At 45.4% G+C, this 22,631-nt stretch overlaps 1 protein-coding gene across 1 annotated transcript in view; it reads left to right on the forward strand.

Moving 5' to 3' along the window:
- Positions 1-22,631, forward strand: part of MLXIPL (MLX interacting protein like) — a 941,138-nt gene that overhangs the window by 771,176 nt on the left and 147,331 nt on the right. The window contains exons 8-10 of the mRNA XM_086954697.1: positions 3,349-3,500; positions 3,987-4,566; positions 16,691-16,761. Of these exons, the coding sequence (XP_086810823.1) occupies positions 3,349-3,500; positions 3,987-4,566; positions 16,691-16,761 (803 nt within the window). The remainder of the gene's footprint in view (positions 1-3,348; positions 3,501-3,986; positions 4,567-16,690; positions 16,762-22,631) is intronic.

Consider the following 22,631-nt stretch of genomic DNA (forward strand, 5'->3'; position numbering starts at 1 on the left):
CAGTGCCGTAGGCCATCAAGACCAAGATCTAAAGAAGTAAGCCAAAAAGAAAAACAAGATAAGGGGGAGAGAAATGCAGAGACAGGGAAAAATAGAGCGAGGGGAGAGGGATGGAGAAAGATATGGAAAGAAGAATAGAAACAGAGGAAAGATAGTAACGCAGAGGAAAGAGAGCAAAAGACTGAGAAGAGAGAGTGAGAAAGAGGAGGAGAAAGGAATAGAATAGGATCAAATGGAAGCTCAAGGACAGAGTTGTTTGCCAGCCCAGTGTGACGGATAGGAGACCGTAAACGCTGCATCTCTATGGCCAATCTTGGTTGCAGAACCTTAAATAGCTGAGCGCAAACGAACGGCATGCTCTCTTGACTACTGGCGTAGCAGAGTTCTCTAGTGAATAATCTTATTTCTGAGGGCCCCCATTCTTCCAGAGGGACTGCTCTCAACTTATCTGTTTGTCTGTCACCCCTGCCCATGGGAAGCCCGGAGGCCTGGTGTTCGGTAAGAGGTCTTTTTGCTTTTCTTAGTGATAAAGGGATGTTAGGAGTACATTAAAAAAGAAGGGAGGTTTGGGGGCTTCCCACCTCCCACAAAAAACTATTAAATAATAAATTAAAATTAAACATATGTGGGGGTGATTACTTAGCTTACATATACTTATCGTTCATGGTACAGGCATCTGTTTGGTAGGCAGGCGTTGTAATGTCCTACATTTGGGCTAAACTTTCAAGATGTTGTTTCCTCATCAGTACAAGGGGAATATTTGCTCTTGCAGCAAGAGTTGTCAGCCCTGGAAAGAGGAGGTGATTGTCACTGAACTGTGGATGTGTGTGGTATTTGTATTGCTCAAACCTAGGTGAAAAGCGCCATTATCAGTTTTCTACCTTCTGCTTTCATCATATTTGTGTGTGTGTAAAAGCGTTTCCTAGTGCGTTTCACATGGTGTAGCTTTGATATTTGTAAGTACCTTTCATGTCTGGACAATAGTTTTACTCTTTGAAGTTTCCTAGATAAGTTTCCTTGGCGGTCCAGTCAGCATTTATGATTTTGTTTCACTTAATGTTGATAAAAACATTGATAGAGTTAGGAAGAGGAAACTAAAGATGTAATCTGTCAGTCCGGTAGTTTATTGCGTGCAAACCCTAAAAACACGCAAATGCAACCAGCATTTGAACATCAACCATGTATGATCAGACATGTACAGGTTTTAGTAAACAAAGAGACATCTCGGAGCAGGACTTCTGCTAAAAAGCACTAAAGTTGTTTAACTGTCTCGGATATTTCACAAAGTATTTAAAATGGAATAAAACATCTGATTCGAGTTTCAGTGGCCTGCCGCTTGTTGCGTCAGCCTTGGCACTAAAAAAGAATTTAGGTTGGCAATGCGTTGCCCGGCCAGCTGTACTTCTAAAAGGGCAAAATAGTGTTTTATTTTAGTACTAAATTATAGGGGAATTGAGTGAAACCTCAAAAGAAATCGGAAAAAAAGCAGGAACAACAGGTTATGGAGGGCTTTGCCAGAGGTCTGCTCACTGTTACTGGCATTTGTGCACTGAGACACTTGTTAAGGAATTGTGTAAAGATCATGACCCAGAAGGTGGGATTGAGAAGTGTCTTATTGAATCTTCAAACACCAGCATGTATGTATATGGTGTTTTGATAGGGTGAACTTAGCCAAAAGGCAGTGGAACCCTGTACATGATCGACAAGCACAAAGTCACAGGTAATAGAAGAGGAAGCTGAGTTGTGGACGAATAAGACACTTTACTCCGTAGGAATTTACTATGCGTGCCATTACCCTGCGTTTTTTACTCTGCAAAAACTTTTACAACGCAGGGCTTTACAATGCAATCCATTACAATGCATTGTCCATTACAACGCAATTTACTGTTCTAACCACCGGGCGTTGTAATGGGGAATGCGTTGTAATGGTTTGCGGTGTAAAGCCCTATGTTGTAAAAGTTTTTATGGAGTAAAAAATGTGGGGTAATGACATGCATTGTAACGCATGCGGAGTACAGGATGTTTCACGTTGAGGACAGTAAATGCATTGTGATATAGTGTTCTTTAAAGAGGTCGGTCTAAAACGCTTTCTCAATTTGGAGCAGTTTTGAGGCATTCCTTATGGATGCGGGGATGGTTTTTCCAAATTATAGGTGCATAGATGGAAAAGACCTATTGTCTTGTTTTTTTTTCGTTGTTTACACTTCTTCGTCTGAAGTCTAATTGTGTCCTGGTTGCGGGTGTGCTGAGAACCACCGGAGATAGTGAGCGTGTCTGCAAGATAAGGGGACATGCTGGTCATGATGGCTTTGTAAATAATGCAGATGGTTTTGAAGATGGTACTGTCTGGCAGGAGGAGCCAATGGAGTTGCATCAAGATGGGAGTGAGGTGATCATATTTCTTGAGGCCCTAAATGAGGCAGGCCGTGGTGTTATGGATGTCCCTAAGGGACGCCAGTGTAGAGTCTGGGAGGCCATGGAGTAGGGCATTACCATAATCTAGATGTGAGGGTATGAGGGTTTGAACAGCAGTTGTGAAGTCGCTTTGTGGAAGAAATGGGTTGTTTTTCTTTAGCAGAGATAGTTGGTATCAGACAGTCTTTTTTTGGCATTGTTTGGGTTGAGGTTGGTGTCTAGAGTGAATCCATGTGACTTGGCATTTGGCGAAAGATGGGGTTTAAAGCTACAGTAACAGGAATTCTTTCTTGACTGGGTTTAGCTTAAGGGAGGTGCTGGACATACAGGTCCGGATGATGTGCAAGCAGTGTTTGAGGTGTTGGATGTTTGAAGCAGTGGAGACTTTCAAGTAGAGTTGTGTATCTTTATCCATATTGGTTCATCTTTATGCTGCTATCTGTGTGTAGAACACCATGTTGAGATTAAAAAGGAAAGGAGACAGTATGGAACCCAGTATGACCCCACATGTGATAGTGATCCTTTGTGACCTGAAGGTGTCCATGTGAACTAACTGGTGCTAGTTGAAAAGATAGGAGGAGAACCAGTGAAAGACAATGCTGGTGAATTCCATACAAGACTCTGGGATACATATGATGGTCAACTCTGCTGAAGGCAGCTGAAGAGATCCAGCAATATCAAGAGACACTGTACATCTACATTTGTGATCAAGTGGGCATCATCTACAGTGTGTAAAGTAGCAGTCTCTGTGCTACAGTATGATCTGAAACCAGACTGGTGGTCATGCAGGAGATGGTTAGTGCTGATATAATCTTGAGGCTGAACATAGATGACATAATTAAATACCCAGGTTGTTGAGAAGGGATTTGGACAAAGTTTTATAGTCTGGTCAGTTTCTGATATGTCACTATGCTTGTATGTTTTACCTTGCAGATCTCTTCAGCAATCATCGCCCGTGCCCTTCACAAGTGCATATGTGTTACCAAGACCATCTGTGTTATCCTTCCATAGATGATAATCTTTGCACCAGCAGCATGTCTGCTGTCCATGCAGAAGCCCCAATCTCATCTAGTGGGTGTCTACAGGTGAGCTTGCGGGTACTGTGTCTTTCTCATCTTGTTGCTGTCTTTTTCACTCTCCACACTGTTTCTTGATAGTCTATACTTTGCTGTTGACATCTCTTAGCCAGACACATCTGTTGCTTCTTTCTTGTTTCCATCTATCTTTTCCTGTTTTTGTGAAATCTCTAGTGAGGCTGCACCCTGTGTAACACATCTCCAAACTGTTTGGAATTCACAATGCTGACTGGTGTGGACCATGATGCACCTTAGAATTTCCCTCAAAGACTGACCCATTTGGATCCTAGTAGACTGTGAATATTATCCGTACAGACATGAATGTGGACCTCTACTATCTAAAGATGCACTTCCAATTGATTTTGAGTTCGACAGACCCAAAAACTGTAGTGAGACCTTTTCATCTTTCTTCTTATCTTGCTACTCTTTCTACTGCTGTAATTCATATGACTTTTCATGTGTCCAGTAAATTGTACTTGCTTATTTTGATCTTAGTCTAACAGCACCTGCTCAGCCAGGCTGGATCCAGGCCCGCACTGCACATCCTTCGTTGGTTCGAATTTCCAAAGTTCTTCGATGCCATCTGACTCTATGAGCACAAAGCAGAAATCCTTCTTACATTATACTCCACCCAGTGACTGCTTGAATGTAGAGTGCTTTGGACCGATGTACCCCACATCTGCCATGGGATCCCCTCTGAACATGCAGATGATGGGCCAGGATCCCCCTGACCAGCCTGTTTCAGTGCCTCGGTCCAAGTACAGTTACCCAAGCATGGCCAGCCCTTCGTCAGTAATTACGCACACTGCTTCTTCGCCATATACGTCATGCTTTTCTCCAGTAGCTCCTGCCCTAGGATACTGCTTGGACAGTGTGGTAACTGGATTTCCTACAACATCCGGCCTCCAGCAGCTGAGCACTGACAGGATCAACGTGTCTAAAAGGCAGTCCCTCCAAGAGGATGGCCGGCCACGGGCAACTACAAGAAATGTCAGGACAAAGAGACCGATGGCTTCACTTGAGTCATCATCTAGGCTTAGACAGACTGGCTGCTTGACCCAACTCCTGATGACAGGTAAGAAATATGTGGAGCAGATAGTGTGTATGGAAACCCTTTTATGTTGTGTAAGGCTAATTTCAGTAAACTGCTGTTCTGTAATCAAGATTGGTAATATTTGTATCCTGATATTTCAAAGATATTTGTATAATATTTTTTGAGCCAAAGACACCATATGTCGTCTTAATGTCGGGTCATGTTTACACCAGTTATAACATTGCACAAGAGATCTTCTGTTGGACAGGTAGACATAACACTTTTCAGAACCTGCATCTTGTCGTAGAAAAGATCTTTGGGCAAGCATCTAGGAGTAACTATTCACAACAGTTCTGTGAAACTGCAGCATTACACAAGAAATGTCAACTGTGTGTACAGACACAATCTTGGGGCATGTGGGAACCACATTGAAGGCATATGGTCGCCCAAGAGACCTGGGGCCACATATGCTAAAGTATTGTCACTTGTCGTTGAGAAATAGTGGGTACTGACCCCTGAAAGACTGTCCCACTTTCCCTATAATTAATAGATGGAACATAAGATTTTCCTTTTTTTCCGTTTGCCATTCTCACAGGTTAATTGCTCTCCAGCCTTCTGAAATTTTAATTTTACATATGGTGCATTCTATCTGGAATTTGTGATTATAGGGGTGTAGACCATTGCTAGCATTTTGGGTGATTTAAGGTACCTTCTCCATCTAATTTAAAACCCAAACAGTGCTTGTTTGACATGCTCCTAATTATAAATGCAGTTATTTGTTTTCTGTATGATTATTATAAGTCTTTACAGATTTACAAAGGTGTTTTATGAATAGTCATTGTTTTAATGTTCGCTCAGTATTATTAGGTATTCTATTTCCAGAAAAGGCGCTGAATATGCCCCTGTGGCCTTCGTGTACATCCGCTGGTTCTAGTTAGTGAGTGTAGTATTTTATCTGTTTTCTATTGGTCGTACCTATATGACATCACCTTTTCTATGACAGGGATGTGCACATCTGCTAATGTTGCTGAGGGAGAGGTCTTCACTTCCGGAAGGGTTTTAAATTTCCTGTCATTCCTCTTGTGTTCTGTCATTATCAAGCAAACACAGCATGAGTTTTATAGTTGTGGTTTGTAGAAGGAGGTAGCGTGGTGGGAAAGAGTACATTTAAACTTTATGTATGCTATGAAGTGGCATTCAACCAAGGAAGGTTGTATCTAATGTCGTAGGTGATAAAGGGAGTGGAATTGCTGGGTTTGTGTCAATTTAAGTTGCAGGCATCATGCTTTAGGAATGGATCATTGCTTTTATCCAGTAATGGGGTATATTTCAGTCAAAAAGCTTTATTTCGGTTAAAAACCATAAAAGCACAATATACAAAGTACCAATAAGAAACATTTAAAATATTATACAACATTCATAAAGACCTGGATTCATAAGGTGAATAAGAACTAACTGTAAAAATACAGACATAATACAAATCCATTCAGATTAGAAAGTAGGGCAATCAATGAGTATACCCAGGGCAATTCAATTTAAGAGTAGGGGAATCAATGAGTAGACCCAGGGTGATTTAGAATGTAAGCAGTTTGCTGGATCACAGTAATTATGCCAGCACAGAAGCAACTGATAGACAGTTAATTAGATTAGCTCTTCTTATACACCACATTGACATCAAGTATCTGGCGGTCACAAACACAATCACAGGGGTGGTATCATATTTTAATAGTCTAAAAACCTCCCTGAAGTCCCTAAGTCCCCTGGATTTACAAAGTTGGATGATCCATTTGTCCCTTGCCCTAGAGTAGCAAGGGCAGAAGAGCAGAACGTGCAGATCTGTCTCCTCACAACCTTCGCACCCAGGACAAGAAGCTGGTATCTGGGTAGCATTAGACCACTTATTTGTCACTGCCCTCAAAGGCAATGTGCCATGTCTAAACTGGACATATAGTTTCTTGGCCAGTGAGCGCTGGATGTCATTCAGAAATTTCTCAAAGTGGGAAGCAACCTTAATAACCAGGAAGGTATTGGTCAACCTACCCAAAGAGGAGTTCATTAGTGTTAGTTCCATTCGATATTGCTTAAGTACAGAGCTCAACGACCTCTTGGAGAGCAAGACACAGGTCTCCTCTGGATAAAACCAAATGTCCCCCCTACCAAGTGCATAGCACAACTGTTTAATGTACCTAAGCCAAGGGATTTTTCCCAAGCCTCCTCTGGATAGAAGCTCCCTAAGGTCCTCCCTATATCTCGAGAGCTCGGGGGTGGCCCAAAGGCGCCTCCAGTACAGCAGTGGACGATTTGAGATAATCTCATGTAGAGGGACCAAACCTAGATCTAACCTTAAAGGAGTCAGTGGGGTGCTCTTAGGAAGTCTCAAGAGGCGCCTAATAAAGCTATTCTCAGTAGAAGATAGAGAGGCTGCGCCTACATGGCCGCATAGTTCTACGCCATAAAGCGCTCCCCCTCTCGCCTGCGCTTTGTAGATTTCAACCGGCGGTCCCAGGGGTCTAAGGGAAGTCTCACTGTAAACCTTTAGAATCCCACCAGAGGATTGGGCGAGTTTCAGGTTTGCCTTGGCCATATGGGACCCCCAGTTCATACTATCATTTAAAGTTACCCCCAAGTACTCAAAAGTAGATATGCGCTCCAAAACCACACCATCCAAGTGAGGGAGGGGACAGTTAGAAGATTTGGCGTTATAGACCATAACCTTGGTTTTGGAAAGGTTAATCTCAAGGTTCCTTAATCTGCAGAAGGAGCAAAACGCCTCCAATTTTGGCTGGATACCCGACGATGACTTTGATAAGAGAAGGGTGTCATCAGCGAACATCAGGGCTGGTATCTTGCGGCCTGCCAGGGCGGGTGAGTCTAATTCCCTAGCACCCAATAGATGCTCAAACGGGCCGTTGGGGAAGAGGGAGAAGAGCGTGGGAGCCAGCACGCACCCCTGCCTTACTCCCCTATCCACTGGGAATGGGGCCGAAAGCTCCCCATACCTCCCGTATCTCACCCTTGCAAAGGTACCTTGATGCATACGTTGGAATAGGTGACACAGATACACCGGCACACCCATCTCTACTAGAATTGCCCAAAGCTTGTCCCTCGGAACCAGGTCGAAAGCGGAACGAAGATCCACAAAGATCAAATACAAACTACCTGCCCCCAGAAATACCGTCTTCCAGTAAACCAGGTGAAGTCTAAACAGTTGGTTAATAGTAGAGACCTTCACTTGAAAGCCTGCTTGGAGGGAGGTTAAGATGTGGTGTTCGTCCATCCAGCACTGCAGCCTCGATAGTAAAAGGCGGGCGAATAATTTCTGGAGGACATCAATAAGACTAATTGGGGGGTAGTTAGCCCGGTCCCGAGGGAAAGCCTTTTTATGGATGGGAATGATTTCAGCATCCAGCCAGGATTGGGGGATCTCCATGCCCTGTAGTATGGCGTTAAAGTACACCCAAATGTAGAGGACCCATACCTTCTGTTCACTCAGGTATAAGTCTCCAGGAATCCTGTCCAGGCCCAGTGCTTTCCCAGTAGACAAACTTTTACGGGCCGCCTGAATTTCAAGTATTGTACATGGTGGGCATTCGGAGCCAAGTATATTTCATAGATTCACGTCCCTGAATCATTCCCCGTCGTTGAGATGAGAGTCCCACGGTAAAATATTCAAGCAGTGCCTTAAATCCTTCATAGGCTATAATGGCCCAAGGCCCTTTAAACAGTAGCCTAGCTATGTCCTTTTTAAAAAAGGACCAAATGTTTGCATCCAGCAAATCAGCTGTTGGCACCCTCTAGAATACTCCCAGCAGAGGCCAGTTCTCCTCAGATTTTCACTGCATGTCGTGCGGCAGGGAGTCTCCCTGAGTGCTACTCGTTTTTCTTCTATTCAGCAAATCTAGACATCATGTCAGACATGAAAGGCTTTTTCCGCCCTTGTAAGACCTGTGGGAAGAAAAGGGTCCATGTGGATGATCCACACAATGAATGTATTTATTGCCTTTATCCCAGGCATGAGGTGAGCGATTGTAAAATCTGTCACACCTTCTCTAACAAGACCCTCAAGGACATAGAGGGAAAGTTGTTATTGTGGCTCCAAACATCAAAACAGCAAGCTCGTTCTTCTGATGAAGAAGACGACAAAGCTTTAATATCCCACAAGAGGGCTAGATCTCTGGACAGATCCTCAGATGAGGGAAGGAAACATTGTAAGCCTTCCCAGGAAAGGGCTTCAACTAAGGAGAAGGCTATGAAACACTCCTCTGAACCGGCTTTCCCGTCAAGGCAGGACTATGGCAAGGTTTCGCCTTTGCTTCCATCACATCTGTTGGAAGGGCATGTAGAGGAAGAGGAAGATGATGTTGAGAACGGCCACTATGGGGTAGCTCACAGCCATCTGAGCTCCATGTGAAGTGCCAGGAGGATGACAAAGAGGATGAAGATTATCAAGATGAGGCACAATTCAATTTAACTTCCGACAGGAACCACACCCCAGGGGTATGGCCCATCTACCGCCATCATTAATCGAGGATCTTCAAGCCATGTTGGTGGAATATAGACAAAGATTCCCTCCTCAGCAACATCAATCAGAAAATCAAGTTCCTCACGCAATCAAACCTGCACGTACACCAGGCCCTCAACTGCTAAGCACACCTGTGAATATACCGGGCTCGGGGGCAATCAACCTCTGAGCACAGAATACTTCCTCTGCGGAAGAAAAGGTAGAGGAAGGAGAACTGCCAGATCCAGCATCTGCTCCTGATCCTTGGGATGACTACGTGATTCCAACACCATCCCCTCCTCCGTACCTTCCTTCAGAGTCTCCTCCAGAAGGGGGTTTCACAACTTAATGCAATGGGCAGCCAGCAGGTTCCATTTGCCTATTACAGTAAAGCAAACAGAATGTTTCCTATACAATGTCAAAGAGGACACAAGGAAAGTGGTACGCTCAATACCTATCATTGATCATATATGGCAGGAGGGTATTAGGATTATCAAAACACCAGCATCCATACAACCAGTGCTGCCTTATGTGGAGAAGAAATATAGGGCTGCGGATGACTCTCCGTATTGCCTTATTTGACATCATAAGTCAGATTCAGTCATCTCCCACCAACACTGCGCAAAGGCGATCTAAGAACCTGCCTACCCCGATTACAAACCCGCCCACCCCCCTCCCCCCTCCAACCCTGGATAAGGAAGGGCATAGAATGGACATTCTTGGGAAAAGATTTTCTTCAATGGCAGCTGTGACAATCAGAGCAGCAAATGCTCTAGCCATTATCGGCAGCTATGACAGCCAGATGTGGTCCGACATGGCAGGACTAATAGACCTCATCCCGGAGGAAAACAGACAGGATGCACTCAAGACTCTGCTGGAGGGTGAGCATGCAGCTTCAGAGACAATTGACTGTGCCCTTGACGTGGCAAATACTGGTTTTAGACAGTTGGCAGGAGCGGCTGTACTTCGACTCCAAGGATGGCTAAAAGTAGCCACCTTTAAACCTGAGGTACAAGCAAAAGTTCTTGATATGGCTTTTTGAGGGTGAGTCACTCTTTGGAACACACATTGATGAAGCTCTATTGGCAATAAAAAATGATACGGACACCGCAAAGTCTTTGGGAGCTCTGCAGTACAGAAGAGTACCATTCAGAGGTGCTAGAGGGTGAGGATTCGCCACTTACAAAGGAGGATACCAGAGGGCTCAACAATATCAGTCATACCAATCTCAATGTCAGCTCGACGATTCCTCAGGAACAGTTTGATGCCAAAAGGGGTCCACCTCTCGATAGCCCCAACTCTGTATGCTGTAATAGCACAGGCGAATGGGATGATCAAGCGGGGGAAGGAAAGGAAGGGGTCAGCAGGGAGGGAGATCTGAAAAGCAAAAACACTAACTGATAAATAAATGCACATATATATTGTTTCTTTTATCTACATAAGTGAGATTCTCAGACCTTTAAAACAAATAATAATACTCCATCCATTAGGAAAGGAAGGAGTCAATAGTTCTGTAACATAGCTCAATAATGGTTGGGTAATGCGATAAGAAAGGGATAGAGGCACAAAGACACATGAATCTGTAGCCTAATCACACTCACAAGGTGACTCATTACCCGGTTAGCTAGAAACCATACACACCAGTACACATAAACTGTTCCACATCACAGGGGAAGAGGAGATGGTGCCTCTTGTACCCCGTTAATGTAAACAAATATTAAACAACTCAATGCTCCATTGATTTCAGTATAGCAGTTACCTCTATATTGTCAATCATATACATATGCGTAGTTAAATCCAGTACCACTGAACCTATATACCTAAAACACTTTGTGGTAAGCGTAGCGGGATATATGAATCCCACACTAAAAGTTTGGCAAACGAGAACACTTGGCATCAAAGATAGCAATCAGCAATCCTGAAGGGCAAATTATACAATCTCCGATGGATCATATGCCACCATATGTTGAAATAGAGTATTTCGTCACTAGAGCGGTATCGGGGAGTTTCCCGATGAAGTCGGTGCAAGTGCACCCTTACCAAACAGAGGTCTGGGCAGGAAATACAGCAGCGTGTGAGCGCTGCTCATCAAAACGAATACCCAGCAGCTTCTTGCACTTCGGCAGGCTCCTTTAACCGGTCAATCACTTCCGGTTTACGTTTCTTGGTGCTCCCAGCATTCGCGGTCACTTCCACTAAGCCCCATGGGAGTTGTAGTTTCTCGGGGCCCGGAACGGAACACGGATCGCTCCTGGTCATGGAGCCATCGGATGCAGAAGGGACTCCGCTCTGGGTCCACCATCTACCCAGCCAAGCCCATGCCTTGCTGTTGGCGGCTAGGAGAGGCGAATCAGTGCTGCCCCTGGGTAAGCCAGGTGCCGGGCAGGGAAGAACATGGGGGCAGAGAAAACTTGTGACACTCGATATCGGCTATCTTATAACCCTCCATCTTATCTTCAATCATCGACAGCTGGTTTCTTTCGCAAGGGAGGCCGCAAGCGAGCCCCCCAACAAGGCCGTGACTCAGGCAGAAAGTAATGAGCACGTAGGGTACCTGCCCATCTTCCCTCCCTGCCCGTGGGTGCAAACATTTCTGGTTATGTGCAACGGTGACATGAAATAACATCAGATTGCTGGGTGTTGAACCTAGTCACCAATGGTCACACTCTAAATTTTCTTCAGCGGCCACTAAATACTCCACCCAATGGTCCCCCTCATCTTCACTTATTGCGAAAGAAAGTCTTGGCCATGCTTCTCAAGGAAGAAATAGAAGAAGTACCATTCGCCCATAAAGGAAAAGGTTTTTACTCTCGTTTTTTCCTAATAAAAAATAAGTCAGGAGAATGGAGACTGATTCTGGATCTAAGGAATCTCTGCAAGTTTCTCAAAAAGCAGACGTTCAGGATTGTAACGCTCTCCGATATCTTGGATTGCTTAAACAAAGGAGATGTCATGACTTCGCTCAACATGGAAGATGCATATTTCCATATCCCAATCCACGCGAAGAAACGGAAATTCCTAAGATTCACAGTGGCTGGTACCCACTATCAATTCAAAATGCTCCCGTTTGGCCACAAATCAGCACCGCGGATCTTCACCAAGTGCCTGGCGCCAGTAGCGGTGACCCTGCGGTCTCAGGGGTTTCAGGTTTTTCCGTACCTCGACGATTGGCTGTTCAAAGCAGCAACGGTGCAGGAGGCCGATCGAGCAACGAAAGCTTGCCTCCATTTAATCGATACGTTGGGACTTACGCTAAACAGGTTAAAATCGGTTTTGCATCCAACTCAAGTAATATCTTTTCTGGGAGCAACCTTAGACACCATTCAGTGCAAAGCGATCTTGTCTCAGGAGAGACGTATGCATCTGCAAAGGTTTGCAAAGACCATATGGAAAAAGGGTCAGGTTCTATGCGAATGTACAAATCGCTCCTGGGGATGTGCTCTTCAGCAATAAATCTGGTACCTCTAGCCAGACTGAAGATGAGGCCTCTTCAGGAGGGACTACGGAAACAGTGGCAAAGGCTTTGGGATCCATCGAAGATGTAATTTGAGTCACAGCACGGATAGTGAAAACACTGCCGTGGTGGTTTCAGGCAATAAATCTCGTTCAAGGCCTGACTTTCCTACATAGCACCCCAGATTTCCTTCTAACAACTGACGCCTCCATGAAGAGCTGGTGAGGTCATCTACAGGACTTGCAAATTCAGGGTAAATGGTCTTCAGCGCAGAGAAAGCAGCACATCAACAGCTTAGAGCTCAAAGCCAGATTCCTATCTCTACAAGCTTTCCTGCCAAGAATAGCAGGCTCCTCAGGGTTGGTTTGTACGGACAATACAACCAGCATGTACTATGTCAACAAGCAAGAAGGAACAAGATCCATTATCCTATCTCAAGAAGCGCAAGAATTATGGGAATGGAAAACACACCATGGGATCTCGTTAAAGGCCGAGGATGTCAGGGGTCTGCACAATTTTTATTTTATTTTATTTTGCGATTTCTAAAGCGCCTGGTGACCCGTAGGCATCCCCGCGCTATTCAACCTGTGAAGATACAGAGGGGGGTAGGGGGGGTGCTTTATTTGGGGAAAAGGAGGGTTTTAAGTTTCCTGCGGAACACCATGTGGGAGGGTTCCAGGCGAAGACTGAGAGGGAGTGAGTTCCACGCTGTGGAGGCTTTGACCGAAAAGCGGCGACCGCCGGTGCGGGCCTTCCTAAATTTAGGCACCGTAGCAAGGTGTTCGGCGTCGGAGCGAAGGGGTCTTGAGGCTTTGTATGGGGTGACCATGTGTTTAAGCGCGGCAGGGCCAGCTCCGTTGATGAGCTTGTGGGCAGTACATAGGGCCTTGAACTCTACTCTCTGGCGGACTGGAAGCCAGTGTAGGGCTTTGAGGGCAGGCTTGGCCGACACTCTGGGGGGAAGGTTCATAATGAGCCTGGCCGCCGCATTCTGGGTGCGTTGGAGTTTGGCCAGGGTGTATTCAGGGGCCCCCAGATATATGGCATTGCTGTAATCGAGCCGGGCCAAGACCAGACCCTGGACAAGTAATTTCCTGGATGGGAGGGGAAGAAGGGGCAAGATCTTGCGTACGGACCGCAGGAGACCGAAGCAGGTGCCTGCTGTCTTGGCTGCCTGCGTTTTCATGGTGAGGTCAGGTTCCAACCAAACTCCTAGAGTTTTGATTTCATTTCTAGGAGAGGGGATTTCGCCGAAGATGACGGGCCAAGATGTGGGTGGAAAGGTTGTCCATTTATTGCCAAGGAGCATGATCTCGGTCTTTGCGCCGTTCAGCTTCAAGGCCGAGTCACACATCCAGGTATGGATGTCCTGGAGACAGTGCAGCAAGCTGTCAGGATGGTTATCCAGGTGGGACAGGGATACAACAAGTTGGGTGTCGTCAGCGTAATTAATTATTTTTATACCGTAGGGGGCCACTACGTCTTCCAGGGGAGCCATATAGACATTAAACAGGGTGGGGCTGAGTGACGACCCCTGGGGAACTCCATTCTTCAGTGGAAGAGGTTCTGATCGGGAGTTGCCATCCCACACCTGGAAGGATCGATGGGAAAGAAAGGATTCGATCCATGCTCGCGCCGTACCCACAATACCTGCCTTGGCCAGGCGGTGTAGAAGGACACGGTGATCCACCGTATCAAAGGCGGCGCTAAGGTCCAGGAGGATCACTGCCACTGATCCCCCTGAGTCTAGGATACACCTTGCCTCCTCGATGACGGAGAGGAGTGCGGTGTCCGTGCCATGGCCGGGTCGAAACCCAGTTTGGGATTGGCGCAGGATATTGTTTGTCTCGAGAAATTGGGATAGTTGCGAGTTGACTAGTTTTTCAGCCATCTTACTGATACAGGGGAGCAGTGAGATCGGTCTGTAATTGGACATGTCGTCCGGGTTCAGTTGAGGCTTTTTCAGCAAAGCCTTCACAACTGCGTTCTTCCAGTTGGAGGGTACCGTTCCACCAGCGAGGGAAGAGTTGATAAGGTCCTTGATGATTGGGGCTATGGTGGAGGACACCTTTTTTAAGAATCTAGCCGGGGCTGGGTCAAGGGGGGAACCGCTTTTCATTTTCTCTAGCGTGGACGTCACCTCGGTGAGGGAAACTGCTCTGAAAGTCTCCAGCTGTGGGCTGTTGTTTTCGTCCGCCGTAGCCAAGATGGGAGGGGGGCTGACGGTGGGAAGGGAGTCCAGTATCCGCAGAATTTTTGACTCGAAGTAATTGGCCAGATCCTTGCTTCTGTCTGGGGGGGGGAGTGAGGGGGGGTGCTGTTGGGATGTTTAGTAGTTCTTTAACTATCTGATAGGATTCTTTGGCTGAGTTGGTCGCGGTTTTTATTCTGTTGTCGTAAAACGTTGATTTAGCTAATTTCAAGGCTGTTTTGTATTGTCTTACCGCGTTGTGATAAATGTCCTTATTGCTATGGAGCCAATCTTTCCTCCATGCTCTCTCCGCCTTTTTGCACACTTTGCGGAGCGCTCTAAGGTCGGAGTTATACCAGGGGGCATGGCCCTTGGTTTTTGTTGCCTAGCAGATCTCAGTCCAGTTGCCACGAGTGAGAGCTACAACAATCCCAGCTGGACAAGGTATTTCGAAAATGGGGAAAACCAGCGTTGGACCTCTTTGCAACGGAGGAGAACCCCAAATGCCAGTACTATTTCAGCAGATACCCTCTACCGGGGTCTAAGGGGAATGCTCTTTTAATGTGATGGTCAGGGATATATGCTTACGCTTTTCCCCCATCCCTTTAATTCCCAGGGTGCTAAACAAAATGAAATCGGAAGGCTGTCGTCTGATCCTGATAGTGCCACATTGGCCCAGGCAATACTGGAAGTGTTCTAGAGGGTGCTAACAGCTGGTTGACTGGATGCCAACATTTGGTCCTTTTTTAAAAGGACATAGTTAGGCTACTGTTTAGAGGACATTGGACTATTACAGCCTATGAAGGATTTAGGGCACTGCTTGAATATTTTACTGTGGGACTCCCATCTCGACGACAGAGAGTGGTTCAGGCATGTGAATCTATGAACAATGCCAATACTGGATAACTGTAGTCACAAGTAAGTAACTTATTGTCTTTCTCTTCATTTTAACAACATTTACTGTCTTTATTCATTTAACACTCTTGGAAAAGAAATCTGGTCTTCAAAGACATTTTTTGAGGAGGACAGCGCTCGTGCTTTTACTGACAGGCAAGAAGTTTGTTTAGCACGCCCCAGTTACTTTCGCCAATCCCTTTACGATGATTTATGACATAGTCGTTACTGTGCCTAAAAAGAAACTGTTTCGAAGGAAGCAATACATGTGGAAAAGTGCCCTAAAGAGACACATTTGCCCTTCTCAATATGGTGCACCGAAAAAACAGAGAAAGTCCTAAAGCAGTCAAAAAGGGCAAATTTGAATTTCCTTTAATCAGTGTACTTAGCTGAAAATTCATCTGTCTGACATTTGTCCTTTATTGCCATTATAACCTTGCATTCTGAAACTTTTAGCCTTGTTTTGAACCAATATAAGTATAGGCTTAAATATGCTTGCATGGTTAAAAAACACAGATCTGTCTGAAAGTGCTACATTGATACATTCCCTAAGGCTGAACATCACCTGCTCATCCTGATGCACATCACTCTGTGAGACTGCAATAATTTGTACAGCTCAGTATTGTAAGTAACCTAGTGCTCCACTGATACACAGCACCCCGAGCTCACTACAGACACAATACCCAGGGCTCATCTCGGACCCAACATCCAGTGCTGACCTCATATACATCACAGCGTTCTCTATGAAGGTGCATCGTCCTGCACTCCCCCATGGCCTGACACATCCCTGAATCTCATCGTCCAGCAAACATGTATGGCACATGGCCTCTCACTCCCATCGGGCACACTCTGCTCTCTTGGAGAGATTCACCTAGTGCACCCCTCTGCCCATTGCTGCACATCAGGGTGGTACCTCAAAGTGCACACAGCCCTGTGCTCCTGAACTGTACATCTCTCCATGGTCCCCTGATGCACTGGACCCAGTTCTTCTCTAATACATAGCAGACAGTGCTCTCCTAATTTCCAGCACCCAGGCTTGCAGTTGTGGGGGTCACAGGCTTGTTCCCGTGTCTTAGCTGAGCTTTATAAACTCCTTGGTTACCTTGTACACTATCCTCTTTTGCAGTGAAGCCAGAGCCTGCAGTGGAGTCCCCTTCTCCTGGTGGCCTCATCCTTCCTGCATCAGCTGGATCCCAGGTAAGATGAACATTCAGATCTGATGCACTGCAGCTATAGAAACAGCTTTCACAGTGGGTGAACATGGAGTTAAATGGCGCTGCAGGTAGGAAGTAACCAAGTTGAGGGCCCAGGTGCCACAGGGAGGATCCCAATCAATAGTTACCAATGCTAAATCGCAAACGTAGCAAAATATTTTGCCAGCCTCTCTGACTATTTTCTGGAGCTCTGAGGAAGTTTGTTTAAGTGGGTATTAAAACATAAATGGAACTACAACCAAAAAACGGTTCTACTTTGAGACAATAACTGTTATATCCATTGATCAGAAAGCAACGCTAAAGATGTGAAAAAGGACAATAATTTGAAGTTCTCTTTGTTTATTTGTTCTAGATGTGGCCTCAGTTCCTGTCTGGCCAGAGGTGAAATTATTTACCTATTCTAGCTATTGTTCGGTGGCACATGCTCAAACGCAAACAAGGAAAATGGTCTGCCGCGTAGGTCAGACACAAAAACACTGCATAATTGAGGTGAAATGACCCCTCGCAGCTGTAGACAGTGGTTCCATTACACATGCTGTGCTAATGATTGCTTCTTTCATGCAGTTGACCCTGCACTGCATGGGTGCTGCAGCCCTGGCTGATTTTGTCTGGACAATTTGTAAAGGATGTGTTTTAGACCTGGCTTTTTAAAGAGCTTACCCCCAGACCTTTAGCTCTTTGCCTTCTGATTTTGACCATGTTTTTGTTGGTTTTAGAACTCTGGGAACTTTACCACTGCTATTAAGTGCTAAAGTGTATATGCTCTCCATCTAAATTGTGTTATGGATTTGTCTTTCCATGTTTGGCTTATTTGGTTTACTACTACGTCTGTAGTATTGTGCACTGTGTGTGCCCAGGGTCTGTACATCAAATGCAGCTAGTGGGCATGCAGCACTGGTTGTGCCACCCACACAAGCAGCCCTTCAAAGGCTTCTCAGACCTGCCACATCAGTGTCTGTGCGGAGTTGTGACTGCCCTGTCGACGTGGAAAGTGCAACCACTTGCCAGGCCCTAACCTTCCCTTCTCTTACACGTAAGGCTCCCCAAAGGTAGGCCCAAGGTACCCACATGGGCTGGTGCAGTGTATGTGAAAGGTAGGACATATAATAGTGTGTGTGACATGTCCTGGTAATGAAAAGCAGTGCATTTCTTTTTTTACTATGGAAAGGCTATCTGTCTTATAGGATAGAATGGGAGATACTTTGTAACCTCTTACAAGTATAACTTCCCTTGAGGACAAGATAGGAAGATGGCTTTTAAATAGTGGATTTGAAAATGCCACTTTTAGAAAGTAGGTATTTCTTGCTTAGCTATCCTATGTGCCACTTCTGAGTTGTGGATTGACTGTCTGGTTTTGGAGTAACAGGGGCTAGGGATGTGCAGTCACTGCATGCAGCTACTTGGGGGGGGGGGGGGTTGAGGTGTGTCCTGACTTTCCTGGATGAGTCCGGACTGGGCTGGATTGAGTAGTGGGAGGAGATTTCTTGAATAGGCCTAATCTCCCTTACACAATGCTGTCTCCACCTCCTGGCAGGAAGCTGGGCCAGAGAGGACAGAACTGGTTAGGACTGAGGTAAGAGATTCTTTGCCTTAAGAGAACAAAGGAAAATGTGGTATAAATATTGTGGCCCAGCCTCGAGAACCTTAGATTACTTCTGGACTCAAGAGGAACCTCTGCCATGGAAAAAAACTGGGAAAGCAGAAGGGGAAGTACTGCCCCAGTGCTGTGTGGGGTTGGCCTGCAGTAGCTGTTTCGCCAAGGAGATTACAAAGACTGAACTGTGCTGTGTATCCTGATTGAAACAGATCTCCAAGGGCTTGCCTCCTGTTCTGAAGTCTGAGGAACACAAAGACTTCATTTTCTCTGTCCATCTGCACCTGGAACTGCTGTTTCAACTGCCAGAGAGGGAAATAGCAACACCGACACCGACACCGGCGAGCGACGTAGTGACCTGCAACGAAGCAGTGGGCACCACTTGTGAAGTGCACGATGCACTGCCCCAATGCCTGCTCACCCCGCATCATACCGATTCTGACACCGTCACTAAGGCTGCTGCCTGCACCAGAGCCGAGGGCCCCACTCGTGATGCTCACGACGCACCACCCTGACTCGCACCACAGCCCTGACCTCACCAACGCCGGTGCTTCGGTGCTTCATTATCACGGAGCCGATACCGGACATTGGGTACCTCCCGAATCCATCAACTCTGCATCTTCTTAAGAAACCAATGCCACCGCAGCATCACCTCCAATACCAGTAAGCATCACCTCTCCGATGCCATGCACCGTCTTTCTTTTCATCGTTTGGCATGATACTGTTCTTTGGGGTCAGTGTGACTCCAGGCACAACGCTGCGCACCTCGCGGGCAGATCCTTATATTAGGATTTTCATCAGTCACTACGTCGTAATAGCCTCAGGTGGGGCTATTTGTTGCTACAAGCTTTTATTTTTGTGAATAACCTATTTTTGGTGATACCTTGATATGTGTATGGTGGATTTTTGTTGTTTTTTTTGTCTTGTGTTAGATAAAGTTGGTGTTCATTTGTAGTGTTTTCACTGTATTACTGTATGTGTGCACAAATGCTTTGCACACTGCCTCGGAAATAAGCCTGCCTGCTCTTGGCAAGCTACCAAGGTGGGATTAGAGGTTGTCTAAGGCCATAACTCCCTTAAACTGACTAGAAGCAAGGGTCTCTACTTGGGCAAAGGTGCAAACCATTGCCAACTAGAGACCCCCATTTCTAACATAGGTGGTCAGCGGTGAGGATTAGGACTTGCATTTGCGCCTAACATACAGTGATTGGTGTACACTACTAGCATAGTACAGACCATTACACATTTACATACTGTTTTTTTCTGTTTCTAGTGCCCTCCTGATGGTATCTTTGATACTGAGACTCTAATTAGCTGTTGCCACTGTGAAGTCTTGACAAAATGGAAATCAACTTTTGGCACCTGTACATCTATACGATGAAGGAGATAAAAGCCTTTTGCAAGGAGTCGGGGCTGCCTGTGGAGAGAAGGCCACAAGCAGGGATCTTGAGGCACGCCTGTATTCTTATGGGTCACACTTTGGGAAGCAACACTACCGGATGATTTTGAGGAGGACTTCTCTGACAGTGAGGTAGAAACAGAGAAAAATGAATGGCTTCTAGCTGTTGAGAGGAGGCTGAGAGAGTTCAATCGGGAACTCAAGAGGGTCTTAGCCAAAGAAAAGGAATGTGTGTGTTGCTCAAGAAGTGAGCTTGCTTGGGCTAGAGGTGCAGCAAGAAGGTGTTATTTAGTGCTAAGGGAGAAGTACACACACCCAGAAATGTGGCGCCTGACTTGATGGAGTGGGTTAACATACACCAGTGTGTTCAGGTTTATGAGGTAGCTCTAGTGGTGCGATGTCTCCCTGAAGTGGATTGGGGAACTGCCACAGGTGATCATAATCCTAGTGGTGGTAAGGACACTCTACTGACTCTAGATGAGAGGTGCAGGGAGAGGAGTTCCCCCATGGTAGGAAAATGTATCCGCGTTGGAGCATCTGTTCCAGATACAGGATCTCTAAGAATCACCACTCCGAAGCTCCTGCTAGGTCATTTGTTATCTCTGCATCCTGCCTTACAGATCCTTCTTCATTCTAGTGCACAGGTCACACACTGTCTTCTGTATCTCCATAGAGGCTTAAGGTTCTGGAACTGGCAAACTGAGAACTACAAGGGAGCGGGCAGCATAGCTGAACTGGTGTGAGATGAAGGGCATTGAATCGGGTTGCAAAATTGTCTGGGGTGCTCAGGATTAGAACACTGTGTCAGGACATTGAAAGCAGGCAAAGCAGTGCCTGGACTGACTTGGATTAATCATCTGAGCTGTGTGTTGGACAAACACTATACCAGCAGATTGGAAGGTTTGTAGGTATGGATTAGGAGGCTTTGGCAGAAGTCTGTGTAGGATAACTAAATGCTTGCAGGTTGGGTGTTTCGAGGATCTTGATTAATGGTGAAATACATTATACAAACGGGTTAACTTGTTGCTGGTCAGAGTGAGGGTGCCTTAGCAGAGCGGTGTGGAACAAGCACTTTACTAGCAGGTGAGGGGAAGATCGTAATTGGTTGTGAAATGTGTCTGGTCCAGGCATTGAAATGTCCAGAGGTGCTGCTCGACAGCATTAAGGACATTCATGCAGAATAATGTGCGAATCTGAGTATTAAAATAACAGGAGGCTCACAGGAATTAGCATGAACTAACTATCTACTACTGTTCAAGGGCACAAGTAGGACAGACAGCCCACAAACATGTCCTACTTGAAAGCACCTGTGGTACTTGTATGAAGTTGTGTATTAGTAGTAGTACTAGCAGTATTGTAGCAGCTGTGTAACATATCCCCGTGATACTTGTGTGGAGTTGTGTAATAGTAGCAGTACTAACAGTATTGTAGTAACTGCGTAACATAGCCCCATGATATTTGTATAGAGTTGTGTAATAGTAGTACTTCTGGCAGGATTGTAACATCCTTGTAATGTAGCCCTGTGATACTTGTATAGCGCTGTGCAGTAGCAGTAGTAATACACATATTGTTGCAGCTGGATAGTTATATAAGCTGAGTAACGTATCCACATGATACTTGTATGAAGTTGTGAAGTAGTAGTATTAAAAAAATTGTAGCAATTTGTTAATTGTAGCAGCTGCTAATGTATTGCTGTGGTACTTGTATGGAGTTGTGTAGTAGTAGTTCTAGCAGGATTGTAGCAGCTGTGTAACATATCCAGTGATACTTCTATGGACTTGTGAAGTAATAGTACTAGGGATAGTGTAGCAGCTAGGTAACATATCCCTGTGGTCCTTGTATGGAGTTGTGTAATAGTAGTAGTAGTACAGGCAGGAATGTAGCAGCTGTGCAACATATCACTGTGATACTTGTATGGAGTTGTGTTGTGGTGGTAGTAGTATTTGGGAGATTGTAGCAGCTGCTAATGTATCCCTGTGGTGCCTGTATGGAGTTGTATAATATTAGTAGTACTAGCAGGATTGTAGCAGCTGTGTAACATATCCACTTAATACTTTAATGGAGTTGTGCAGTAGTAGTAGCAGTATTAAAATGGTTGTAGCCGTTGGGTAATTGTAGCAGCTGGTAATGTTCCCTGTGGTACTTCTGCAATAGTAGTAGTGCTAGCAGGATTGTAGCAGCTGTGTAACATACCCATGTGATACTTGTATGGAGTTGTGCAGTAGTCGTAGTAGTAAATTAAGAAAACAAAGGTCCTGAGTACATTCAAAGATATACGTAGATGATATATAGACCACAATAGGCTTCTATATATTTTTCCATGTCCAGCCAGACAAGGAATTTATTTTCAATTGGAATCACAACTATTAAGTCTGAATACAAAAGCAACAATTCTTAAAGTAGGGCACAATCCTGTACCGTACTAGTGAAAGAGGCACAGTTGGAAGAACATAGTAAGAAAAAAGAATATAGTAAAAAAAGGAAATTTGTCAGGCAAAGAAAGAGAGCATTCTGGACACTTTTCACATTTATTTGTTTATTATTTATTATTTATTTATTAATACAACTTGTAGAGCGCATACGTTTGCCAGTGGGCGTCTTGGCGCTGAGATTACTATGACGAGTCTCTGGGTGATGGAAACATTGAGGCAAGAGAATAATTACTGGTTAAACAACCATGTCTTCACCATTTTCCTAAACTGGAGCAGGGATTGTGTCATTCGAATGGTTAGCGGGAGCGAGTTCCAGAGTCTGGCTGCAGACACTGTGAAACGCCTGTCTCCCCAGGTAACCGTTCTGCCAACTGTTGTAGTTGCATCGATCTCAGTTGTCTGGTCGGGCAGTAGATGGAAAGCTGCTC

This window comes from Lissotriton vulgaris, chromosome 2_1 (assembly GCF_964263255.1).
Source record: "Lissotriton vulgaris chromosome 2_1, aLisVul1.2, whole genome shotgun sequence".
Taxonomy (NCBI): domain Eukaryota; kingdom Metazoa; phylum Chordata; class Amphibia; order Caudata; family Salamandridae; genus Lissotriton; species Lissotriton vulgaris.